The 27,280-nt window shown below is 44.1% G+C and overlaps 1 protein-coding gene across 2 annotated transcripts in view; it reads left to right on the top strand.

Annotated features, from left to right (window-relative positions):
• PTGFRN (prostaglandin F2 receptor inhibitor) overlaps positions 1-26,195 on the top strand; it is a gene marked incomplete at its 5' end in the record, with an annotated part of 65,490 nt that extends 39,295 nt beyond the window's left edge. The window contains 4 exons of one of the 2 annotated variants that reach the window (XM_084227076.1): positions 4,292-4,711; positions 14,172-14,279; positions 21,174-21,479; positions 22,733-26,195. In XM_084227076.1, coding sequence (XP_084083202.1) covers positions 4,292-4,711; positions 14,172-14,279; positions 21,174-21,479; positions 22,733-22,899 — 1,001 coding nt within the window. In that variant the 3' untranslated portion in view covers positions 22,900-26,195. The remainder of the gene's footprint in view (positions 1-4,291; positions 4,712-14,171; positions 14,280-21,173; positions 21,480-22,732) is intronic. The other variant, XM_084227075.1, reaches the window with a different exon arrangement.
• Positions 26,196-27,280: the final 1,085 nt, after the last annotated feature.

The raw sequence follows: 27,280 nt of genomic DNA, 5'->3' as shown, positions 1-27,280 counted from the left end.
ACAGATACTGTTTGCATTGAAAACAAAAATCAATGCTTTTTTCCTAAACCAGGGTTGTCAACTTTGGATCTGCATGGAGTACTTAGCAGAAGGAAACATTATCTTTTAATTGAAATTCCAAATCCCAAAGGTACTATTATTTGCGGTTTTGTTAATAATTCTGTCTTTAATTTACAAAATAATTATATTTAACATAATATTACTTGTCCTAAATGTTTGCCTAGGCCCTCCCATCACACTTAATTGGGAGCAAGGGTGCCTTAATCTTTCAGACAGTCCTGCAAATAGAGAACAGATAATATTTCTGCCATCTACTTTTCTTTATCATAGCTGGTGTATCACAGACACACAGTTCCCCCAAGGCACAGAAATCCCCATGGCACTAAGCTGGAGTGTGTATGTTCCAGTTTGGCTGTAGGGACAGGAGTTCCTGCAGCCAGGTGTGTGTTCCTGTGTTCAAGTGTAGGCTGCAGTGCAGGCTTTGTGTGCCTGCTGTGCTTCCAGAGCTGCTGGGGCTCCAGTTGTACCTTGGGGTGTCGTACAGCCACCTCCTACCATGGCAAAGCTGTCACTGCCTTAATGCCTGCTGCATTCCCTGCACTTGCAGCCTCATCGGTGCACTGGGGGATGAAGGGCCTTTATGAGCACCAAGATTCTTGTCAGCAGCCTCAAGCAGTGCTGTGGCTCCAACAGTGCTGTCAGCCCTGGCCAATGCGCTGCTTTTCCAGCTGGAGTCAAAGCAGTGCAGGGAAGGTGTTTGCTGTGTATTCTAAAGTCTCCTTGCCCTTGTAGCTGTCGGGCTTCTCTAGAAATTTGCCTGGTGTGGATTAGGTGAAAACTGGTTTTGGTCACTACCCAGGAAGTGCTCTTGGAGAAGAGCACACACTTTGTGGTGGAAGAGCAACAGGAGAATTACAGTGTGGCTTAACCACTTGGACTGGCCAGTGATGGAAGGCAGAAGCTTGCACTGCCAGGCTCCAAAGTACACTTTACTCAAATTTTATTTGAGTCGTTTGGCTAGGATTTCTTCTGTTGCTAGCCCTAAGTCTTGGAGTAGTGCCCAAGATTTGGGTATGGTTTACTTAGGAACTCTTCCCCTACTGCTTTCCAGAATAAACTGCAGATTGCAGCCTCCTGTATACGACCAAGCAGGGTGTGTTTTATTGTGCTTTTCATCCATGAAGCTTTACAAGGAGGAGATGAGACTCCACATGGGACTGCAGGCGTGTATGCAGACAGGCAAGTGTGTGGAGTGGTGGTCAAGAAACACACTGCTTCCTTGGCAATTCCCAAAAGATTAGAAATGAGACCTTAGGCTGCAGTTCTTGGAAGAAAACATTCATTTGACCTCTCTGGCTCATCTTATGCTGCAAGATCTGATGAGTAATTTCTGCTAACATAGGAAACATGAAGAGACTTTCCTTTCCCTCTTAATTTTCTGTGCAGATTACTGTTATTTCTAAGATAAGTGCCAGATCTTTGGGCTGCCCTCTTTTTCATAATGTGGACTCTTAAACACACAGACAGCTACATGCTTTTCTAGGTGGGGGTGAAGGAGTGCTAATTACATTTCATCTGCTGCTACTGAAGGAGAACAATATTGGCACAGAACCAGCATATTAAGAATGGTGATCCAGGTTTTTCTAGTTGATAGGTTATGGAGCTTTTTTGTTGTTGTTGTTTTACTTTGCTACATATGCAGGTCTCTAATATTATGGCACATACAGAAACATCCCTTTGATCTTTTTTTTTACTTTGTTGCAAAAAGAAATATTCAGCACCTGTATATGATGGGTTGTGTGTCCCCTTCTCTATTCTGTTCTAAATTTCTTATGGTCTAACGAAGAGGGGGTGCCTCTGCCTTGTGTGTTCATCCCAACTAAGGATCTCAGGGGTTTTTAAAGGTAGAAAAATGCTTTGAAAGAACTTTCATAAGAACCAATCTCCTTGTTCTCTGTTCAGCATGCTATTTTCTAACCCTTCTGAACTCTATCACTGTTCTCCAGCTGCATCTCTGGACCTTATTTGTCCTCTTCCACACTCTACCAATGGCATTTCCGCTGTTGTCCCATACTACTGCCACTCCTTTCTCCTTTTCCTCTAGCAGAAATACCTAGTGAAAAGCATTTGCTATTGCCTTCAAATGGAGTACCATTAAAGGATGTCTACGGACAAAATTTGCTCTGTCCTTGTTGGGGACAAGACACAGTCCTTTCTGCTGCTGCCTCACCTCTGGCTCAGAGAATAGTGGAAGTTAAAGTACTTGAAGCCCAGGTAGTAGGGAGGGTTACCTCAGCTGTAGCTGAACTGCTCTGGACATATGAGGGTGTTTAATCTTAAGCACATAGAGCAGAGACCAAACGTAAGATTTCCCTTTTTGCTGTCTAGGACCCAGTGTTCTGATGTGAGGATCAACAACATAAAGAACATTTAAGTAAGGAGGGATTTTTGCCCAGAGCCTCCTCATATGGCCTAGAAAGCAACAATATGTGCCAGAAAAGTATAACTAGCTGTTTGTGCTTCTGCTTTTGGGACAAAATATAATTGCCTACTATGTTCCTAAAAGTATGTGAAAAGCTGATCTGTGCTGGGCTCCTAAATACTGCAGCCGTATGAAGAAGGAAATATCAGAGTCTCACAGACACGGAATGAGGACAAAAAAATGGATTTGAAGTCTGGAATCTGGTATCTGATGAGTCTTTTCACAAGGGAGAGGAGAATGACTCTGATGCTATACAACTTCATTCGTGATTGTACCCTGAGTGCCTAAATGTGCAACTCTTGTATTGTCACTTGCTTAGTGGGTGGAAGTGTGAGGGGGTTTGGTGTGGAGTATCAAATAATTCTGTGCTCAGCTAGACCACTAGAAGCATCTCAGCCTTCACTGCTCCTGCTGTTTCTTTATATAGCTTTGTGCTGTGATCTGCTTTATACAGTACTGATTTAAAGTTGTCATACCGGGCTTCTCATCTTGTGGGCTGTGTTTACTCATTGTGAAAACTGCTGCTTGAAGGCAAAACACTGCAAAATGTAATCTTGACAAGTATCTTGTTGCTCTTGTGAGGAGGACATAAATATTACTGCATTTAAGTTCAGTTTTGGGAAATGTGTTTCAATCTCACCATTGCTTATTTCCCTGTTCCTGAGAAGTTTTGTCTTCCATAAAGAGGTTTTGTGGAGCTCTTTAACAGGTCTATGCTCTCCTTTTTTTTTTTAAATAAAGGAAGGAAGGGAGAATATGGTGCAGCAAAGTCCAGAGAGTTGGATTGGCTGTATTTTTGCAACACTGTTACTTGTATGTGTTCTGCCCCAGCCCCCCCTTCCTTAAGAAGAACCTTGATGTGCAGGGTGTCTTTTCATCACAATTCCTGGAAACTAGCAACTCCCTTTCCTTTTATCTGATTCTGATTTCAGTCACTCCTCATTTTCTCAGTTTCTTACTGTGAGCTTGTATTTTGTGTGTCTTGGAGCTGTGCTCCGACATGTATAATTTTCCCAAACCCTGTAATTAAGGGATTCTTGGGATTGAGGAGCCAGTAGAGAATGGAAGGAAACTAAGCAGTAAGTGTTGCTGGAATTCTTGATGTCAAATGGGAAATGTCAAGACTTCTGGTAGGCTTGTATGCAAGTAAATGTATGAGAAGCAAGGGAAAGAAAGACTGACACGGAGGCAGAGGTGTGTGTAAATCTGTATGGGAATGCCTGGGGTGGAGACTTCTGTTACACCAACTTTTGTCATGTGTTTTCAGCTGAATGTGTCTGGATTGCCATTAGGAATGCTGTTAGGGTGGATTTTCAAGGGAATTAAAAGATGCTACACTAAGTGCTGCCAATTTAGCAAGTGGCAGCTTTTGTCATTAGTCATGAGTATTTCAGCAGTGTCCTTATTACCCCATCACTGAGGGTGCTCTTCCAGCGCCAGTATAAAACTGGGACTCTGAATCTTGTCTAATATCTTTATTCCTGAATAAAGCAATCCTGGGGATCCTTGTCACAACCGTGTATTCTTGTTACAAGCTGTGTATTCTATTATTGTTTCAGTATTTGGTGTTTGTTTGAATTTGTGCTTCTTGACCCAAACTGTTGTGTACTTGCGTGTGTGCACTGTTGAGTAGCATTCTGGGCTGTCCACATGTCTAGATAAATGTGCTGGGATAAATGTGCTGGGATTTGTTCCTCCGAAAAAAGAAACTTTGCCTGTCTGTAATCTTCCAGGTTGAATGGTGCTGCAGAAACACCCGTTACCTGTTTGTTAACCCTCTCTTGCCGCTTTATTTCCTTCCCTCTTCAGATTACACGCTTACAGTGGAGGCGGTGAAATTGAAGCCATTCTTTGTAGCAGGCCACACCTTTGAGATGACATGCAAAGTGTCCTCCAAAAACATCAAGACGCCGCGCTACTCCGTCCTCATCACGGCTGAGAAGCCCCTCACGGACCATTCGAGTCCCAACGGGACCACTCGCATCATCTCCTTGAACCAGGACTCGGTGGTGCGGCTGGAGGACTGGACGGACCAGACCCGCGTGGACGGGGTGGTCCTGGAGAAGGTGCAGGAGAACGAGTTCCGCTACAGGATGTACCAGACGCAGATCTCTGATGCTGGGCTGTACCGCTGCGTGGTGACCGCCTGGTCTCCGGGCGGTGGGGGCATGTGGCGTGAAGCAGTCAATGGCTTGTCCAACCCTATCCAGATAGACTTCCAGACATCAGGTTGGTACAGAACCTGACAGCCGTGTGTCTAAGCCAGAGAGGGAGGGAATTCTCTGACGCTTTCCCATTGATTTCCCTGTGTCTCAGAAATACCTCCTCTTTGGAACAAATGGTATGATGGCAAAGAGCTGTGCTTGTCTTCTTTGGTGGTACTTGTGTCCTTTGTGCTATTGATTGTTTACAGAAAGATGTTTAATGAATTGGCTGTAATCATAACCCCTGGGTTTTTCTCTACTAATGCAGCTTTTATGGTCCTGCAGGCTCAGAGCTCATTCTCAGTATGGAGCAACTGCTGCTGCATTTGCCAGCTGTATCACTAGATTGTTAGTAGCGGCTGCTCTGGAAGAGCATTAATATAAACTGGATTTCTGTTCCAAAACAGACTCTATTAGCATAGCATTAAATTCCCTGAGCACACCTCACTGTTGATGTAATTGCAGAAAATGGTCAGGTCAGGGTAGCATTTCAGCCATCTCAGTAAGTGTATCCTGCTGCTGCAAGACCTTAGAGGTCCCTCGCGGCTGAACTACAAAGCTCCACAAATTGGGAGGAATTTCACTACCCAGAAGGACATCCTGTTCCTCAACTGCTTGCTGAAACCCTTACCTTCAGCTGTAACTAAGCCTGCCTGTTGAGACTTTTCTGTAGAAACGTGCCTGTCCTGATACTGTGTTGGAGGGAGGGAGAGATGGATGGCATTGATTTGGATCATCAGAGATGCATATTAACTCTGACTTCTGTCATGTTATATTGTTGGGAAGTGCAGTGGGAGCTGTTTTTATAACACTGGTGCACATATGAGTGAAGGGCTCCTCTCATGATTTGGGGGGTGGGGTTTTGAGCTGGTGGGGTTTTCATTCTCCTATTCTGCTGGTAGTAACAGGCTGTAGCATATTTAGGAGATGTGTCTGTGTCTAGGCAAGAGCATTCTGACTTCTGGCTGCATCCACAGTTAAGGTAATATTCTAGATGATGTGGTTCCTAAGATCTGAACTTGCTTATATGGCACACTGGGAAAATGACCAGGGCTGATCATAGGAGGACAGCCTGGCAGTGAGGACATCACTTCATAGGAAGCTTTGAGATGGAGATTTGATCTAAGCTGACCAGACAGAGGACATTGACTCAGCTTCTTTCAGTTTTAGGTAATTTCTCTAGATGGTTTAGTGGGCTGCAGTTTTAGCCTTATTACTCTTCATATCTGGGTCAGACACACTGGAAGAGTAGTATTTGCAAAGGAGGTGATAAAAGAAACCAGCAAGAATTAAATTCTGCACAAAACCCCACCCTGCCCCTCCAAGCTTCTATGCGGAGGCATTCCTGCACAAAAGTGGTGGTTTGTGCCTCTCCCAATATTGCTGGTCTTGTGTCACTTTAAACTCCCATCCAAAAAGTTTGTTGGGATGCTTTGACACCCAGGGTTCAGAGGGAAACCTGCAAGCAATGCGAGGGAGGGAAGTGTGCGTGATGTAGTCTTGACTTCTCTTTGCTGTCAGCCTCTCCTCCCAGCCCCTCCACCCAGATAGGATTTCTGGAGCATGGAGTGAAGAAAGGGAGGCAGCATGTAGAAGTGCCCTGGGAATGTGTGAATTCCAGTAGCAGGGCTGGAGCAGGGGAGGGATGGTCTGAAGGCCCTGTCAGCCTTTCATTCTTTACAAAAGAATGAAGAAAGAAATGAGATCCCAGGCACAATTTGCTGCAGTGCTATTTCCCAAAATAATCTTGGCATGTAGCAATATCTGTTTGGAAATACCTGCAATTTTCTTTAATTGATGGATGAACTTTGTGTCCTTCAGTTGTTACTCAGATATCCCTGCTGGATATTCACCTCTGGGCATGATGAGAACATGTGATGAGCACAGTTAGAACGGACTAACTGTGGAATTATTTGGGAAATCATCTGGAATTAAGTATACAAGACAGAAGATGTTTTGTGGGTGTGTTACTTTGGTTTTGTTTGCTGAAGCCTCTTGTCTTTGATGCAGGCTGAGTCAGGGAGCCAGAGGTAAATGGCAAAGCTGTGGAGCAGCTATGAAAGCACAGCTCAGATATCACACCCTTCTCTTGCATCCTGTGGCACAAGCAGCTGTCAAACTTGTTCTTCAGAAAAAATAAGTTGGTGCCAGAATTTCCCTAATGGGCATAGTGAAAGGCAGAACTGCTGAGGGAGCTAGTTATTTGTCGGGAAAATTTCCTCAAAATTGGAGGGAAGATACCAACAGGAATGGTGCAGGGAAAAAGAGGGGCATGCAGCTTTCCAGGCAACTGGAAAAAAACCCCAAAACCTGGGGAGCACTACGGTGCTAAATCCTGAGTTGTATTGAGGGTGGGGTGTGGTATCTTATGAGTGTTCGTCCCTGATAGGAAAACTGTTAAGGAGTCAATTGCACTGATTTCTCAAAGTGTAACAGAAAGACAACTTACCTATAACTGCTGGAGGTAATATATACAGCAGTGTAATTTTGAAAAATAGGATGTATTCCAGTCTCTTCCAAACTTTGAAATCTTGGGCTTGGGCAGCATTTTCAGCTTCCATCATGGCCGTTGGAGTGGGGAAGGGATCAATAAGGAAGCAGCATTTTCAGCAAAAGGAAGCCCTTAAAGGGTTTTACGTGAAGCTTTTAGTCCTAGGAGGAATTTCTTTCTCAGTTGTTTTTATTGATTCCCCTTTGATGGGGGATGGTGAGGCTTGCTGGGACTGGAAATCCTTCTCTCTCATTTGACTCACTCCCAGATCTCTCCAAGCTGAGTGATGTTTCAAAGAGGAGTTTTTAAGCGTGCATACACATTGTGCAATGTGATCTCTCTGAGGGGCAGGGGCCTGTGAGCTTTTCATATGTGAGCTGGGGACTGCACACGTGAAACTTCAGTGTTTCCTGCCACAATAGGCTTGAAATGTGGCAGTGCTCTGAAATGTTTTTCCATGAACATCTGTGGAAAATGTCTTGCTCAGATTCTTTCCATTCAGGGCAGAACTTGCTGGCTGCAAGCAGAGGTCTCCTCTCTTCTTTCTCCACTTGCTGTTGCAGAGGGGCGTATTTGTTCAATTTGGCAATGATCTGAAATGGTAATGTAAAGGCATTTGTTTGAAACACCCTGAACTAAAAAAAAAAAGGAAATGTGGATTTTGTCCACTGGACCATATGAATTGGAAGCGAGGGTGGGGGAGTGTGGTGAGGAGGAGCCTACTAGGCCATTAGTTTTCAAATATTCACTCAATGGCAGATTGTTCTCTGCTGGATATATTTTAAGACCAGAGAGGATCTTGTGAATCTTCTGGTATGACCTCATGGATAACATGGATCACTAGACCAGTTTTATAAAACGAATGCCTTCTGTATGTCCAGCTGCTGGGAGCAAAATAAGCGTATCTAGTGGGCAGGGAAAGCTGTCCCATATGAAGAATTTAATATTCCTTTGTGCTTTTTGTTTGTCTTCCCAATGTAGGACAGAGAGGTTCTGCCATGTCTTTTTTAAAAGGTTGCCCGGTGATGTGAGGAACAAGAGCAGCTGCCAGTGCCTGTCTTGAAATGTTCTCTTAATTTCATTGCACATTTTCTACTCCAGTGCATCCTCTCTCCTCCTGAGCTATTTGTTGATGCATGTGTACAGATCCTTTCTTTCAGCCTGGAACACACCAGTCTTCTGTCCCTTGTGTTCTTCTCAAGCCAGTGTAGGAAGACAGCTTCATAAACTCTGTTTTGGCGTATGTCCTTTAATCTTCAAACCCTTTCACCATGAATTGGGCAACGCAGGTTGGTGTTTAGAATGTGTTTGCCCAGTACACACTCTCAGGGATTTTCACAGGAGTGACTTATTTTCCTTTCCCTTGAAGGAAGCAGGGAGAAGGAAGCTTTTAATCTCATGTTGAGAAGTGTGTTATGAGAGATCCATTTGGAGCTTGGCTGTGCTCTGAGCTGTCTCTGCTCTGTGCCATTCAGCAGAGGGTAGAAAGTTCTGGAGAAGCAAAAATAAAAGAGAACTTGTAAGGGAAATATCTCAATGAAATCTTCAACTCTGGATTACATCTGCATGTGAGCTCATTGCACAGCAATGTATTATCGTTCACTTTGGAAGAAGCTGAGATAAACCAAGAGCTGCTGAAATATGAGCTGAGTATTGATGTTGAACTTGCAATTAAAATGAAATGCTGCCCTGCAATGACCCCGAGAGATACCCAATTTCAAGAAGGGCGAATATAAAGATTCTTAAAGGAAAGAAAGCTTAATCACGGAAATGAATGAAAAGCAGTGCAGCAGAAACTCTTTGGCAAGAACGGCTGGTATTTTCCAGCCACTCTTAATGGGCAGGAACGTGCTTTGTCATTGTGTGCCTTTGTGCCTGTGTGCATTAATTTGTAGCTGGAAGTAGAAACCACAGGCTTAACTACTGAGGGCTTCTTCCAGTAACAGCCATTATGAGGCTTGGGGTAAAGCTTGTTAGGGAACAGCTTCATGAAGAAACTGGGAAAGGGCAGGGGTCTGGAAAAGTGAAGGTGAAGAAACTTATTATCTGGAGAAAAGCAGGTCATGGAATTCTCAGTTGAAGAGTGGATGATTTGGTGCCAGGGCAGAGATGAGTAATATTTTGGACGGTGCAGAACTCGTGGGTTGCATCAGTTGTTTTCCCCGTTGTGGTCTGTGGTGCTGTCTGATTGGAAGCAGGGTAGCTGCGTGCAGGAATTCCAGCCCCCTGGTCAGTAATGGCCTGGGCATGGGCTTCCTGGGGGGAACAGCCTGCCTCAGGTCTCTGTTGTCATCAGATTACTTGACCTTTCTCTTCTCTGCTTGGCTGGGAAATAAAGGTAGCTCGTGTCTGAGGAGAGACTATACCTTTTGTTTCTGCAGAGCACAGGGTAAAATGATAATCAAAGACAAAACATCACTTGGGACCCTAGATAATTGGGACCTCTTCTGTTACAGAACTGGATTTTAACTGACTCTTGGTTATTCTCTTTCATTTTCCCATTTTTCTGGCAGATTTAAAGTGTTCAGATTACTGAGCAGGGAAGGAAAGCAGGGAGAAAGTGGGGTGACATCAGGTGAAGAGGACTCAGAATTTGTCTCAGTCCTTAAGTTGAATAAATTACCTCTATCAGCTTGAACTCCTCTTTTCCACCCTGCAGCCCCTTCAGTATGAATCTGATTGAGGACAAAATATTAAACAAATCTTGGTTCAGCTTACAAACACCTTTTCCTTTCATTTTTATGTATAGAAGAATTAGCATAGCACTTTTTAGCTGAAACCTGTATCACTATAGGGTCTGGCTTCTGGAGTTACCTTCCTGTGACATGAAATCAACAGTTTGAGCATTGAGATCTATATAAAAGGGAACATTCGGAGAAAAGTACAGTGAAGAAATCCTGATTCTGGAACCTGGTTTCTCTAAAGCACTTCTAGATTTGTACTAATAAACTTCTGACCTCAATTTCTTCACTTTGTGTTTAAAGTTGTGTAGTGTTTTTCAGGTGTTCAGGGGTCAAGAAATGCTCTGAAAACTCTTACCATCCTGACTGCAGATGCTTTTTAATATAAAATTGTTACTACTTTAATAAAGAAGAAAGCTTCTTTTAGGTGTTTTATCTAAGCTTACATAGGGCCTTATTTATAGTGAAGAGCGGATATTTTGGCTTATTTTAAATCAAAGTTCTCAGCAGAACATGGCAATTTATGATGCTTAGCTCTTAGAATTGGGAATGCTGGTTTGTTTTGTTAATCTGTGCTCTTTAGCTTCCAAATTATCTGAAGGAATGAGACTTATCTTCAAATCTGAAGTTATTAAAATCTAGTTATTTCTCAGCTTTCGAGCTCATGAGCAGCTTTTCAGCATTTAACTTTGCTTTGTTCTTGATGAGTTTTACAGGTCATGCTTGATCTGTCAGCCCTGCAATTGAAACTGAGCTGTGGTTTGTTTATTCTCCCGAGTGACCAGTAGGTGCCAATTACAGTATTTCAAACTGTTAAATGCAGGTGGCAAGATGGCCAAAGCCACATCATCTGTTATCTGCAGAGTTCTGTTTTTCTCGGTGTTAATGTAGCATGAACTCGTATCTCACTGAAGGAGAGAGTTCCTGTCACCTCCCCAACCCTTCCAGTGACACTGTAGGTGCTTGAGCGTGACGGTGCTGAGACCCTGAACCAGTGTCATCAGTGTCTGCTGGGAGCTGCCTGTTTTACCACATGCCTGTATCTGTAACCTTGGCACTGAGATGCATGGCCTCTTTTTTGTGTGGTGGGGTTTTTTTTGGTTTGTTTTGCCTTGGAAGGCAAAAACTTGAGAAAAGTGCTTGGCTTTTGTGTTCTGAGCCTTGCTTGGTGCGGTCCAGATCCAGGGCTTCTTGAACACTGGGTGGGGGAATGGGGCACTCAGCCTCCTGCCTCTTCAGGTAAGGGGCAATAAATCTTTAAGGGGGGCAATAAATCTCTGAAGGTGCTTTATTCTGTCCTTTGATGCCTCAGGGCAGCCTGAGGCCCAGGGTATGGGTTATGAGGGCAGAAGTTCTGAGATACACCCAAAGATATATAACCCTAGGAAGCAGCAGCCACACAGTTTTCGAGACTGAACTGAGGAACTTTGACTGTAATTAATCTTGCTTAGGTTTTAATAAATAATTAAATGTTGTTTTCCCTCTTCAGCTGAAGAGGGAAGAACACAACCCCCAACACACCTCTTGACTATTGATATCTAGTTCTAGCACAGGATAGTGATTTCTCCCTGGAGGTAGAAAAGGTAATTTGCAGGAGATGTTAGCTGCTAGGGAAATACCTGAAGGGAAAGAACTGTTTGTGCCTTACCAAGGGAAAGCACAATCCTGAAATGCCAATGCAGCTGATGCCTTGGAGCCTTCCTGCATGGGAAGTTTTGGCTCTTCATGTGGGAGGCTGGGTGGAGAAGTGCATGGTGACCCAAACTGAGGAGTGTGTTGGGAGTGCTGCATTTCCATGATCCACAGCTTTTTTCTGTGTGAGTGACCAGCCAAGCTCAGCTTTTACCCTTGTGACATCCAGTGGCCAGGAACGCTCTGACTCTGCTCCACATCAGTGGTTTGTTGGTTTGCCAGGGTTTGAAGGCAGTGTCTGTTCAATGCAGGAGCTACCTGGACTTTCAGCCTGGAAATAAATCCTGAAAAATCCCAAGTGCCCTCTTGTTTAACCTGCCAGGGCAGGAATAAGGTAGCCCATCCTTAGCCTGACAGAGTTGGAATCATGCAGTTCATCTTTCTTGCCTCCCAGCAATCCAGCCTGTCTGCTGGCGTAGGGCATGTCCTGTGTTCCTGATGTGATGTCACCTCACTTGCTGCAGGATAGACTTAGGATAGACTCTGAGCTATGGACAGTGTCAGGATTATTATGGTGCTGTGCTGCCTTTGATCAGTGCAGCAGAGGGACTGTGCTGAGAATGCAGGGATGTTCCTAGCAGATTTTGACAGTCTCTTTATTTCTTTTCTCTGACAGCTCACACACAGCTTGAGACTTTTCTGCTTTTAGTTGGCTGGAGTGCCCTGGTCCATGCTGCCTTTAATCCCCTAGGACCTTGAACTTCTGTCTGCCCAGCTCTGAACAAGAGGATGGACAATGTCTTGATTTATCTGAGGACACATAATCAAATGAGCTGCAAGGGGAATATAGTTTGGTGTGTGTGTATGAATATCAGGAAACAAATTGAATTCACACAAAACCAGTTGAGACAGATGCTGAGGAATCATTCAGATTAATCTCTGTTCATCTCCTAGGAAAGGATCCCATCATGCCGAGCTTAAGTTCGGGCTGCATCCTGCTTGTGAAGTCACTACCTGAGCAGCTGATCTCAGTATTCTGGGTCTCTTGTTTCCTTAAATGTGTTCTAGCATACACATGTAGGAGTCTTGGCTGGTAATCCATGTATAACCTCTATTGCATCTCTACCACCCTTTTATCCTTGTTTTTGGGGGGGTAATTTGCAGTGTTAATTTTAAGAAAGATCTTCTAGTGTCAAGATGGGTGTCAAACTCTCAGACTGTATGTCTGCATACTACCCTTGTATACAAAAGTACATCTGCTTCTGAGGCAGAGGAGAGGGCTGGTGGAAACTGGGGGAGGGGGGGTTTTGAAAACTGGAGAAGTAATTATTGCACTGTAGTTGGAATTAATTTCTTAGCATGCTGGGTGTTTTCTGTTGACCAAAACAAGCCAGGCCCTTGTCTAGAAAAGTTGCACCAAAAATTATAGCTCTAGCTTCATGATACATCCAAGTTTCTTTCCAGAACCTCAGTTTGGGAATGATGTGGTAAGTGTGCCATGTGGTGAGCTATCAGTGTAGAAACCTGTTGAGAGGGCATGGCGCAAGGGGTTGTTCAGGATGATTTCCTGATGTGTTTTTCATTAAAAGCATTGTTTGCCACTAATGTTCAGTAGATTGGAAATTTGGGGTTCTTGTACTAAAAGAGTAGCAGGTAAGGGTGGAGGAGAGCAAATAAACAGCTTTTTCTTTCCTCCCAAGCCACCCTTCTCTGCTTGTTGTTGTTGCTACTGTGCCAGAAGTAGGTGAGCCAGGTAATAATGGGAGTCTAGGGAGTGTAAAAAGGGTTACTTTTTAATCTGAGTCCCAAGTTTCTTCTTGGCGTCCCTGGCTCTTTCCCCCAAAGTCATCCGGGAGGTCACTGTTGGGATCAGCTTTCCTTCTGTTCACTCTTTGATTAGTAAGAGAAATCAGAGGTATTTTGGTACATTCTTCAGTGTCTGCCCTGTGAAATAGAGAGTATTAACAATGCTGGCATATCTGAGGAATTGTGATTTTGTTACTTGTGCACTAGAGATGCAGCTGTTGTCAAAATTTGGAGAAGTTTTGGTTTTTTAACCTATGTATGTCAGAAGTCTTTTAAAACATCACAGTGTTGTCACAGGATCTGAGTATTTCAAAGCAGCCTAATGGTTTTCATTGATATCATCACTACTTTGCAGCTGAAGGAGTTACTGTACCCTTGGGCTTTGAGACATCTACAGAAAAAGCTATCTGTGGCAGAGCCTGAAGGAAAACCCACAGAAAAGCATTATCAGATGCACTACTTGTATTGTCTGTTCCAGTGTAGAACCTTTGGTATTGTTAGGATACTGTTTTGCTTTAACTTGAATTCCTATTGACAGCCTCAACAAACAGTTCCATTCTGGATTAGTCTGAAGATCTGAACTCCACGCTCTTAAAGGAGTCACCAGTGGAAGACCAGCTTCTTTTGTGCTGGAGAGCAGAAGGCAGATTGTGGCAGCAGCTTCTACTTTGTCTTAGTACAGGATTAAATGGTTAACAATGAAAAACTATTTTACAACATGGCTGCTTGTCCCTACCTCAGAGATCTGTCTCCACAAACTAGGAGAGCATTTCAGTATTTCAGACTAGGAGAGTACATACTTCAAAAATGTGCAAGAAAGGTGTTGGACAGTGAAGTAAAGCCTGTCATGACTAATTGTGGTTACTCTTTTCTAGGTCCTGTGTTCAATGTCTCGGTGCATTCTGACAGCCCAACGATTTACCAGGGCGAGGTGGCAGATTTGCTGTGCATCGTCACAATGGAAGGAATGCCACTTGAGCCAGGTATTTCAGCCAAATTATTTCACCTGTAACGCATTTGCCTTCAGAAGTTACAACCCTATGTCCTTTGAGTGAGGCTGGAGAGCTGAGAACCAACAATTCTGTAGAACTAGATAAACACAGGACAGTGTGCTTGCTTTTACACATCTCACTTTAAAGCAAGTTTTTCTCACCTCCTAAGGGGAGAGGGGAAAACATGTTCTTACCATCAAATCCCCCTCTGCTGTCCCCACCAACTGACCCCATTGTTGGTAATCTCAACCTACAACCATCAGATGGGCCATGAAAACTATTCCTATTCCCTTTAAATGGAAAGGAGATCCATTGGTTAAAACCATTTTGAAGAAAATGGTCATCTGTAAAGAAATTTGAGACATCTGGTCAGTCAGCTTCTCACTTCAGAGTGAATTTAAGGCTTAAGGTAAATCTAAAAATCATAATAATTGACTGCTGCAGCCTTAATGCCAAAATGAATGTTCATTGCCCTCAGAGTTGAGCATCCTTTTTTATGTGGAAGAAAGAAATAGAGTAACTAGTTCCTGTGGGAAGAGTAGCAGACACAAAAGCAAATTTTTATGGAAAGCTGAAAAGTTCAGAGAATTGCTCAAAACCTAGCTGCTTGCCAAGCATTGTCTGAGCTGCTTTTCATCAAAATGCTGTGAGAGTAACTCTCTTTCTTATATCCAAAATTTGGGTTTGGAGTCAGTTAAGTCATTATGTATATGGATATAAGCATCTCTTTAAAATAAATCTACTAATATATATGTAAATATAAATATATGTGAATATATCTAAATATAAAGTTGTCATGATTTATGCCAAACTTAAAAGCCTACACATAAACCACTACAAAAGAGGTGCTGTGCAGAAAATATTACTTATGATGTAGTGGCTGATGAGATGAGGTACCAGGCTTAGTAAAGGCCCATCACTTTGAAATTACAAGATGTCTGTTCTACATTAAATCTGAGCGTGGCAGGGAAGCAATTTGCTAGATTACAGTCGTGTGCTGCCTGTGAAAAAATGATAGAAGTCTGTAGATTGTATTATTGAAATGCTTGGTAGGGAGGAAAAGCTGAGTAAACTTTATTGCTGTCAAAAGACTCACAGCCTGGGATATTGGGCACAGCAAGCAGCAGCGTGTGCCTGTGCATATACCTCAGCCTGTCCTGTGGCTTCTGCTCAGCAGGAAGCCTCTTCCACTTTGAGGTGTGCTCAAGCTCTTAGAGGTATTGTTGGGAGGCAGTACCCACAGCAGCTGCCTTCCTTTCCAAAGCAATAATTGCTGACAGGGAGCAGCTGCTGCTTCGGCTTGACAGCCTAAATAAGCTCAGCGTTGCCTTGTGAAAGAGGCCTCAGCATCCCTGACTCACTTAAAACTTGAAAACTGGAACACACCTGAATACGAGGAGGAACGTCTTTACTGTGAGGGTGATCACACACCGGAACAGGTTGCCCAGAGATGATGTGGAGGCTCCTTCTCTGGAGAGATTCAAAAGCCCCCTGGACATAATCCTCTGTCATGTGCTCTAGGATAACTCTGGAGCAGGGAGATTGGACCAGATGACCTCCAGTGGTCCCTTCCTGCCTCACCCGTGCTGCGAGAAGAGTCCACTTAGTAGCAGTGGGGTCTCCCGTCAGAGCTTCACTGCAGTTGGGTTTGGGATGGATTTGTGTGTATTTGGCACCTTGAGACTGGGAGGAACATGGACAGTATAAGGATAATCAAAAAGGCTGAAGTAAAAAGGCGTTGCCTTTTGAGGAGCTGCTCATAGCAGCACAGTTAAGTTTGAACTTGGCAACTTCACAAGGGTTTGTGGGTGTCTGTTGAATTGATAGATTATCCCTGGAGCTGGAGATGATGCTGTTTCCAGCAGTCCTGGGCAACCAGAGCAGAGTCTTAAATGTCAGCACTGTAATCCGTTCCATAGCTGGGTAATGTCATCTTGGACATGGCAGATCTCTGTGGTGTTTTTTTTATCTTGTTTCTTTCATGTTGGTGGTTTCTTTGGTTTCTTTCTTTTTCATTCTGTAATGGGGCAGATGAGGCACAGATAAGTAAACCTAGAGTGGAGTAAAATGTGGCATTGTGGCAGGCTTTGAGGGGGCTTTTCAGTCCATGCTCTGAGCTTCCAGTTGCAGGATGAGCAGGATTTGGGGCCTAACAAGTCATGCTGTGTGATGAAACACAGTCCTTGCTGGTCCTCTGGATGAGGCTGGCAGAAGAGCTGCAGGGAACAGCTGGAATTGATGCAGGGTGTGCAGACTTCCCTCATCCATCTGCCTTCTTGGCCTTGGGAGCTGGAGGGGGCTAATGGAGCAGGTTAGAGGAAGGGATTAAGGGCTTGTATGGTAGCAAACATGTAGTTCCTCACTAGTAGCCTTATTCCTCTGTGTCCCATCCCTGATCTGTCTTTATGCTTTTATGTCAGTATCACAATTTAATTCACAATTGGAATGGAAGACTTGCTTTTTAAATTAGTGCCAAACATTAGACAGAGTGTGAAAATAACAGGGCTGTCTCATCCCACCGGGGACATGAGGCACACTGTTGGGGAAAGCCTACACCTGGCATTTAGAGAAACAAGGCAAGAGTTATCAGCATCTTGTGGAAGAAAACAGATGACTGCAGTACAGACATGGTTATTCCATTTGGGAATGTGATGAGAAAGGAGAAAAGAGCAGATGTTTGACTCCCTTCTGAGGGGTGTGGTGGCTTTCAAGGCCGTCTGTACTTTTTGCGTCAGACCTGCTGCAGGGCTGTGGTGTGGGATCCCCTGTGAGCAGAGGAGGAGCAGGATGTTTCCTAAGATATCCTGTTAGATGCACATCCTTTGAATGTATTTGGTATGCCAGCCAGCTCTGCTCTTGTGCACATAGACACTCAACTTTGCAGACATGGATGTGCATTAGTATGTATGCCTCCTGCAGTACCTTGGTGTTAGGTGCCACCTCTTCTCCCTCTTTGTGTGCCCAATTAGAAAAATAAAGTACTTCCAAGTAGCTGAAGAAAAGTTAAATGGCCAGTTATCTTTTTCAATGCCATTTGTTAGTTAGATTGATCCTTTTTTTTTTTTTTTTATTTTATTCTAGAGGCATCACTTATGATTTGAACCTTTTTCTGGTAGAGGCAGCTCAGAATGCTTTCAGTGTGTGTTTGTGTGTATCCACCCACCCTGTGGGAAATTTTCAAAAGGGTAGAAAAGGTTTTGGCGTGACTGCTACATGCTTTAATTTCCTCTGCTTCTTTGAGACCCTGCTGAAATCGAGTGTGTGTTACTAAGCCCAGTACATGGCAGCAACTGCTCCATCTAAAGAAGTGCTCCTTTGCTTTGGCAGCTGTGGTTGGTGTTTTGAATTGGTACGAGGGGAATATGTGTGTGTGTCAGTGGGGAATAGTAGTTCTTCTGTGCCCTGAAGATATAAAAGCTGCTTCTGATACTTCTCTTGAATACACATTTTCACAAATGATCTCTCTAGACTTCCCAGATCACCCATTCTTGAGCTGTGTGCTTAGGGATTTAAAAGTATTACTTACTGTGTCTGAAAGGAGATGTGGGGGTTTTTTATCTGCTCCAGCCAGACCCAATGGGCACTCTGGAGAATTTAACAAAACCAGCTTGTTTACCCCTTATATGGTTTGAAGTGGTTTGCTCAGCTCTCTAGGAAGCCCTATTCAACCTCATTTAAATGTAGTAAACAAAAAGGGTCTCAAAATTGTGATTCAACACTGTAACAGGATGCTGAGAGAGCTCCATTCTAAGCAGTGGAAGTGTATGGTTCCTAAGAAGCTGGTCTAGAAATAGGATTCCCTCTTTTGAGGAGTGATTGGTCAGGGAAGTAGCTAAGACCCAGACAGCTTAGCCCTGTGTGTCAAATCGAAATGTGCGTAAAGATGTGCTGTACATGTTGATGATCCTCACTGGCTGAGGAGGGGAGGAAGCACAGCAGCACTGCTAACTCTGCTCCCAGAGCTCTCAAGGGGCCAGCTCCCAGTGCTCTCTGTTCCTTTAGGGTGCATGTCCTGGTGGCACTGAGGTCCTTGATGCCCTTGAGGGCACTGGGATGTCACGCTTCACTGTGGGGAACCTTGGCCAGGTGTCCCACACTACTGACTGTGGCACAGAAAGAACCAGGAAAAGAAACCTTTGAGTGGGAGTGTGGTTCTTGAAATGGAGTTTTTATACATTTGGGTCAAAAATTGAGAGTGACTCGTCAACATTGATGCAAAGTGTGTGGAAGGAGGCAGATGCCTAGTGTGTGACCTGTTTTATGTCAGTGAATCTACATATTTATTAGCACTTGGGAGCTGCTAGGCATGTTCATCTCTGATATTTAGAGAGCACCTGATTTATGTCCTGGCTTTGCTAAATTTGTCTGTGTTTTTATTGCATGAAACCCAGAGATATATAGAAATGAATCAGATGACTTTGCTGTATTAAGCTATTTCAAGGAGGATAGTGACAGAGTGCTCGGAGCCAAATCCTCCCTCTGACTGTCTGTAGTGAGTCACTAATTGCAAACTGTATACTGGCTAATAAAATATGTTGGCATAATAATGTTGTCCCACGTTGTAATTACAGAAGATAGATTCAAATATTTCAAAATGACAGCAAGTGCCTGTACTCATGTGAGGGGATGGGAACCTCAAATTATCTGAGATGCAAAAGAAGGAATTCTTCAAAGATGCCTGAGGATCTGAAGATTAGATTATTATTATCTTTAATATCTAAATTTATTGCTTAAGCAAGGTCAGGGGTGTGTTAAGTATAATTTGACTTAGCCTGAAAGGTATCCATATGCTCCTACAGCACCTGGAAACACAAGAGCAAGTGTCAGTCTTGGATCTTTGGAAGGAGTTGGTCATTCCCAACGTGACTGCCCGTGCACCAGTGCTATTACTATATTTGGCATAAACAGACAGCAGGGATGAAGAGTGGTTTCTATAAACAGAGCTCTCTCCAGCAGAGGCCCTGTTTCCCATAGACATTTGGATGAGTGCATAAAGCAGAGGTCAAAGTTTGGTCTCTTTGACTGAACATGTGTTTATGGTAATTTTTATTAACTTTGGTTTCAAGGGAAGTGGTCCGAGTGCTTTGCCAAGTAACTCATAGTAGCATTTGTAGGATGAGAGACAAGAGGGATTGCTCTGAGGGCTGCTGGTCCATGTGACCTGTGCTGAACCCCGTGTAGGGCTGGGACACTTGCTCCTGCTGCAGGGCTGCAAAGCAGGCCAGGTGCTCTCCCGAGGCTCTGTGCATTGCGCAGAACACCAGGCTGTGCAGGCAGGGCAGGAAACTGGCTGGTGTCCCAAAGCAGCTTGGTCAGACACTGTCTCTGTAGGAACATGTGCTTTCTCATATTTTTGTTTTGTTTCTGTAGGTGTGTGTAAAACCAGGGCACCTTAGGAAGGAGCTAATGATATCCCAAACATTAGTTTGTTTGATTTTTTTTTTTCCTGCAGTAAGGAGGAATGTCCTGTATGGCTAGCTGATAATATGCTTCAAGTAAAAGAGCTGAGGCTGTCTCTTTACTTCTCTTTACTTTAAAATATGGAGGTTCCTTTCTTTTCCAAAGTGCTAGCTTGCCTGATAGACTTAAAAATCATCTTCACTTAGATCTGTAAACAATTTCAGTACACCAGCAGGCTTAGGGCTTCAGTTATTCCATTAGCCTGGAGGTCAAATGTGAAAGTTTAAGAGAAAAGCAAACTCATTTAGCCAAAAGATCAGTTTCAAATTTCAGATTGCTAGTACTGTATTTTTCGGTGCTCTCAATACTAGAAAAGGGAGGTTTGATACATTTCCAAGAATCACTGGGTCTGCCTTAAGTGTGCACATACTGTACCAGTACTCCAAACTCAGGACAGAAATAGTAATTTCTGTTTCCACTTTGCACCCATTGATTTGCTGATGTGCCAGGAAGGAAGACCTGTGAGGAAAAAAGTGAGCAGGCTTTCCTGCCTGTGCTGTGGGTCAGGCCAGGTTTCAGACTCTGACAGGTGTTGCTGTGCTCATGATAGCAAAGAATAGTGGTGATTTTGAAAGCAGATACTCAGCTACATCTGCCTGATAGGCTTAGGACCTGAGATCTGCTAATGAGATCAGTAGGACCTTGCATGAGCACACAGCGAGCTAGATGTGCTGATGGACTCTGACTACCTGTCAGCTGTGTCAAAAGTGTAAGTTCCTGCAAATCCATATTGTAGACTCTGTCTTTGGGTGGTGAAACTTGTACAAGGCATCATGACTGCTGTGTCGCAGTGACCCACAGCTCTGGGAGAAATGTATAAAAACAGCATGGTCAGGCTTTGCTCCTGAATGTTTTGTACTGTTGCAGGTTATTTTTTGTGCATTATGCAGAATATGTGTTCATTTAGACCTACTCTAAATGTAAGGAAGGGGCCTTTAGGATAGAGCCTTCTGATATTGTGGTTGTGTAAGGCCCTCAGGAAGACAGTAAATCACTCTCTGCTAGCAAATATCTAGCACTCCCACTCCCTTTCACTATAGGTGCAGCATAACTGTAGAACTTCTTATGATACTAAGCCTGCTTGGTAAAAACTTAGATCGGAGTTAAATACAAATTTCAGAATAGCAGGCAGAAAGGCAAGAAATCACTTCTGTGTCATCCCTGTGGCAAGTCACCCTCTCTGTACAGCTCCATTCTTCCTGTCAATGCATTTCATTGCAGTTCACTGCTTGAATCTTCCTAGAAAGGACATGTTCAGGGGACTCTCTCTTTTTCTTTCTGTTTTCTTTTTTTTTTTTCCCCTCTGCTGTCAGACCAGTGCTGGCTGTGCTGCTTACAGATTAACCGTTCTGCTGAGAAATGGCACTATGGATGCTTTTCAGGACTCACCAACACGTCTGAACTCTTCTTTGTCCCCAAACACAGATGATATGTCCTTTGATGTCTCCTGGTTTGCCGTGCGCTCCTTTGCCCTGGACAGAGAGCCCATCTTGCTGGCCTCTCTGGACCGGAGGGGGATCGTGACGCAGAGCAGGAGGAACGGGAGCAGCGAGCTCAGCCTGGAGAGGATCAGCCCTCTGGAGTTCCGGCTGCGCGTGCACGGCTGCGAGGACCACGACTTCGGGAACCACTACTGCGTGGTGACCCCCTGGGTGCGCTCTGCCACGGGCGTGTGGCAGCGGGAGCCCGACATCAGAGCCAAACCCATCTTTCTCTCTGTGAAAATGGATGGTGAGAGACTGAAACATGTGTTGCTCAATTTAGGTTTTAACACCTTGTTATGTCTTTTTGTGGCAAACATTCCCCATAACTACTTTTAAAGGTGTCTCTGATAATCTCATTAGATTTTGTCTTTTTTTTAATAGTTAGCAATTTCTGATTCAAGATTCTTCAGAGTAGAAGAATCTGTTCTGCCTAAACAGTTGATAGATATAAGATCGGAGCATTTTCTTTCCTGATCACCTCTTGGTGATGTTTTCCGTAGCTGAGGCATCTTTCAGTCAAGGGCACAGTATTCTCTTCAAGTGTTAACCCTTCTGCTGCCTGCTGGAGGAAGCCTTGGTTTGCAGATGGGGTGTGTAAATTAGTCACATTGTGGTTAGTGTCAAAATTGAGCAGAGAAACTGCAGAGCTCTGACTCCTTCCTGCCTCTCTGATGACAAGACATGTTGCTCCCTGCATTTTATGCCTTGTCTGCTTTCCACCCAGAGTTGCAAGTGTTGCTAGACTTCATGAGCAGGAAGTGGCACACTAGATACTGCGTTCAGAATTCAACTAAGGAGTAAAATGAATGCAGGAGAGGTTTTGAACTAGTTGCTTTCTTGATATTTCCAGGAGAGGTCATTTTTGGAAGTTCCATGAACTTGAAATGAACAAGAAGCTTTTGTTCTCCTCACTGTACTGATAACTATTATAACTGTACTTTCCAAACTCTTTTCAGTTCTTATTGCCTTTTAACTGAGCAGTAGGTACTTCAAAATCTTCTCTTTTTTTTTTTTGTTTAGGCATCAGCTTTGAAGATTGATTAGATAGGGTAAATATATAGTAATTCTAATAATTCAAAGCACAAAGGAGTCCACTCCTTGCTTTTTGGAAATGTATTACAAAGAATGCAGCCACACTCTGCCTCTGATGGAGAAACAATCCAATATTGTGTTTGGAGAAATGTAGGAGAGGATAACTCTTGAAATAAACTCCACTTTGCTATCTCACTCCAAGGCTTTTCTGGTGCTTCCAGCCTCTTCAAGGCCTTGAAATTACAGAGGAAGAATTAGGGTGAAGAGGAAAGGGAGAGACTAAAAGACCAATTTTTCAAACCTGGGAAGATGAAAATCAAGAAGAAAAATTAGTGTAATTTCTTTCTGAAATAATTAATCTGCCCCTGCCTGAATAATGTGGAATTTTCTCCTTTTCCAGGCAAGCAGAAATAAAGGAGATGTCTGAATTTCTCAGCGATATCTAATGACTCTGCCTTCCTTTTTCAGTTCTGAACGCTTTCAAGTACCCCCTGTTGATTGGCATCGGTCTGGCCACGGCCATTGGACTCCTCTCCTGCCTTATTGGCTACTGCAGCTCCCGCTGGTGCTGCAAGAAGGAGGTGCAGGAAACGAGACGGGAGCGTCGCCGGCTCATGTCGATGGAGATGGACTGAGCGCTGAGCTGGACACACTTGCATTTCAGGAGAGACTCACAGGGCTCTTGGACTGTGTTGAGACACTCGCTCACAGGCCCAGACAAGACAGTGCGTTTGCTCTCCGGTTTCAGCCTGGACCTCAAGCTTCTCCTTGTTACACATCATGTCCTGAGAACAATCAGGCCATATTTAGCAACTTGGGAGTTCTCCTTTTCCAGCAGCACTTTCTGCATAGGGATCATGTCCTTCTAATGTGCAAACTGTTGAGCCTTCTTTCAGCAGGGCCCTGTGACAAAATTCATTAATGTTTTGTTTGTTTGTTCATTGGTTCCCACCCCATGGTTTTGGAATTATGTCCCTGTATGAAAGCAAGGTGGGCAGGATGATGAATGGGAAAGAGGCTGGTAAGTATTAGACTTTCACTGTATTAACCAATCTACCTTCCCCCTCTATCCCCATCACACCATCCTGTTCCCTTTCTCTTTCCACCTTGGTATCTCAGAGACTTCTCTGTGTTGGGTTGAAGGCTGGGGAAGGTTCCTGCGCTGGAGCCATCATGAGGCTGTTCCAGCAAAGAATTGGTTTATGGTTGTCAGCATGCCTTCTCTTCCCTGGCCTTCCAAGAGATTGCAGTTAATCCTGACACGTAACTTGCCTGGTGAAGGTCTTTGAAGCACTTTTTAAAAACCTTTTCTTTTCAGTGCTCAAATCTCTTAGCTTGGTGAGTAGGAACTAATGTTGCAACCCTGAAGAGTCAATTCTCAGACAAGCATTTGATGGATGTCTGCCTGTGGCCACCTCCTCCCACACCCTTCCACCTTCTCTTCTCCCCACTACAGCTGCTCACATCGTGCCTGAGACCCTGTCCTGCTTGTGGCAGGGGGGCACGTGGTATCTAGGGACAAGGCTCAGCCTTCTGCTGGCCTCAGCAGGGAGGTTGGAGACCTTGCTCCCCAGATGATGGTGTGACTTATGAAGATAATAAGAGATGGGTCTTCATCTGCAGTTGGCCAACTGATCATGTTTAGAGACTCGTAAACTATGTATTACCAAATGCACAGACCAGACTTCAGTGCTGCTTCTGCCAGTCACTCACTGGTAACCCTCAAACCTGTGAGCAGAATCTGAGATCTGCAGTAGCTGCAGTGCAGCTCAGGGTAGGAATAAGAGCAAGCCCAAGAGGGCAGCAAGAATCCTTCAGGTTCCATAGGCCCTGGTCTTGAGCATGAGCCTTTCAGCGGGGCTTTCCCCCTGGGCTTGAGACCTGTTCCTCGGTGCTATAGTATGGAACTCCTGCTTTGGTCTTCCAAATACACTGACCTGGCTCCTGAGAGGGAGCAGCATCTTTGCCAGGCAGTTCTGTCTTCCCAGCACGGCTGGTGTTCTAAGCAATAAAGGTCAGAATAAAGATACTGTGTACAAACCAACGAGGAAGTAGGACTTCACCACAATCTGATGTCGCAGCCGTGGTTTGGCTTGCATCAAGAAGGGTGAGAAATGCAGAGATGAGGCCAGGGCTCAATCCTTACCATGGCTTTTAAAAGATGGTAAAGAAGAGCATCCATGGAAGGTAGTGGCTGTGGTGTGCTGTTGACATTAGTTGTTTAGACATTAGTTATGTCCTGGACATTCTGCTTCTCTAATTGTTCATCTGACCGCATATTCCAGGAGAGCTGCAGGTCTGGTATCTGGCCTATGAAGGTTTTTTGTGCTAAGTTTTGTTAGTGTGGATTGGTTTTTTTTTTGTCTTGCATTGTGACCTTTATTGTGAGGCCAATGTGAAGGGGTTTTCCAGAAGGCTGCTCTTTGTCCTGTGTGTGAACATGCATGCAGTCACATCTGTATGCATAGAGGTGTCCAGGGATTTTTGAAAGATGAGTATGAAACATCTTCAAAATGGGCTTAATTTGCAGAGTTGGGGCTTGCAAGTTGTTATTTAAGACATTTAATGTAGTATTCCAAAACTGGGACCCCCAGACCTATGAACCTCTGAAAGACTTCGTCCTGAAAGTACATAGCAAGTTTTTTTTCTGGCCTGATGTTTTTCTTTCTGGAAGAGCTCTGAAAAGGCCTCTGTTGCAGGCAGACTTAGCTGCCTTTCCTAAAGAGCCGGGCAGAAGCAGTCTCCAGCTTCCACTGTGAAAGCCCAGAAATCTGTAGCAAGGGAAGGGAGTTCAGGAAAGGATTCACTCAGATACTACTTTAACAGCAAGACTTTTTCTTCCTCTCCTGTCTCTACTGTAGTGAAATCTTGCTTTTTCCTGGGATGTTATGAAACACTATTCTGATGTTTGGGATGCTGGCTGATCTAGCAGCTTCTTTCCTGCATTAACATCTGCTTTCTTCTCAGAAGGCTTGTGGCATTGGGGCATCTTGGGAGGGGTGGAAGTGGTGGTGAATTCTAAGCACAGCATCAGTCACTTTTTGTCCTGGCAGACTGACTCCTTGTCTATCTTTGCCCTTGGTTAAGTTTTAGGGGGAGAGGATCATGACCATAATGCAATAATTAGGGAATGGATGAGCAGGGCAATAATTAGGGAATGGATGAGCCAGCTCTTCCCAAACACACAATATAGCACACTTCCTCCCTGCTGGAAAAAAACTCAGGGTTATTTTGGTCAGGGCTCCCTTCTTCTCTAGTGAAAGGTCCCCATATCCTTATCTAATGCTGACCTTCCTCCACGGCCCATAACAAACCATCTTTGTCACTCCAAGTGAAGGAATTTTTGCCACTAGCTTGTACTGCTGACAGCCCCTTGGAAGGCAATGCTGCATCCCATCCCACCCTGTATTTGCTGTAGTTGGAAGGCTAGAGCTGATGGGCTAGACCTAGCTCCCAGGTTTCCTTCTACTTGTGCCAATTTTGTATTATCCCCTTTTTTAAAAATAGAGTGTGAATCTTCTCTCTAAGGGAAAAAAAATCTATGTCACTTTTCATGTTTTTTATTATTATTATTATTGTTATTATTATTATTTTGTGTGTGACCAGGGTTTGTGTGAGTGGAGGTGTGTGTGCATCTGGTTGTGTATTAAACCTGCAGAGTATCAGAAGAGTAAGCTGCCTGTGGTGCAGTACAAGCATCCATATCCTCCCTGCTGCAACCTGTGGTATTGTCAAAGTATCCTAAGGGCTCACATTGATCTTCCTCTGTTTGCATTGCCACATCTCCTGGTTAAGCTGGTAAATTCCTCCAGGCACTTGGAATTTCGATCCAGGGCAACCTTGAACATCATACAGCAGAAGGGCAAGATATTTTCTTTCTTTTGTTTTAATTTCAAAATTATATAATAAAGTTTTGGGCACAATTCTGGAATGCAGGTACTGAATAGTTCTAATGCTGTGTAAAATGTTTCTTTTTATGTTTAAATAAAGATTATGTCCTTTTTGATTATGTCTGTGCTGTGGGTCTGGATGTTTGAGCTAGGGGCAGTTCTTTCCTTGTTCCCTGCATTTATGCAGTCACTGTTGTTGAAGGTATAAAATGTAAACCTCACAGTCCTGTTTCCAGCACTGTTTACCCTGTAAAATAAGCATGAACTCTTTTTACAGTAAGTTTTAAATATTTGCCTACATTTCTGGGATGAATTGGGAAGCATAATTATTTTCTGAGTCTATTGTGTTTCTACCCCACTGTAAGTTGTCTTTTTTGTTGGAAGAGCTTTATTTTGATTAGCTAAGGACAGGAATCACAGTTGGGAGTGTATATTTAATATCTGCTGTAAAACCTGGTGTTAGATGTCGAGTCTTCCTTGATCCCTTTATGAGGCTTCTCATTTCCAAAGTACCGGGAGGAAAATCAATAATGTTGGAAGAAAACTTCTTGCTTTCTTTGCCAATGGCTGAGTTTAAGATGTTTTTTTACCCCCAGCAACCATGCAAAGACACTGAAATCATACAGCAAGGAGGTGACTTGCTGTCATGGTTTGATCCCAGCTGGCAGCCAAGCCCCACACTTGCTCACTCCCCCACCAGCAGGATGGAGGAGAGAATTGGAAGGGTAAAAGTGAAAAAAATACACGTTGTTGAGCTAAAGACAGTTTAATAGGGAAAGAAAAAGCCATATATGGAAACAAAGGAATTAATTCCCTGTTTCCCCTGGGCAGGCAGGTGTTCAGCCATCCCCAGGAGAGCAGGGCTCTGTCATGTGTAGCGGTGACTCGGGAAGGCAAACACCTTCATTCTCAATGTTCCCCCTTCCTCCTCCTCCTCCCACCACTTTTATATGCCCAGCACAGCACTGTCTGCTCTGGGGTATCCCTGGGCTCAGTTGGGGTCACCTGTCCTGGCTGTGCCCCCTCCCACCTTCTCATGCTCCCACTCGCTGCTGGGGTGGGGTGAGAGGCAGAAAAGGTCTTGGCTCTGTGCAAGCTCTGCCCAGCAGGAAGGAAAACATCCCTG

The sequence above is a fragment of the Fringilla coelebs genome, assembly GCF_963513975.1.
Source record: "Fringilla coelebs genome assembly, chromosome: 2".
NCBI classification, from domain to species: Eukaryota; Metazoa; Chordata; class Aves; order Passeriformes; family Fringillidae; genus Fringilla; species Fringilla coelebs.
Note: the sequence above shows the minus strand (reverse complement) of the source record. Positions and strands in the feature narration are given on the sequence as shown.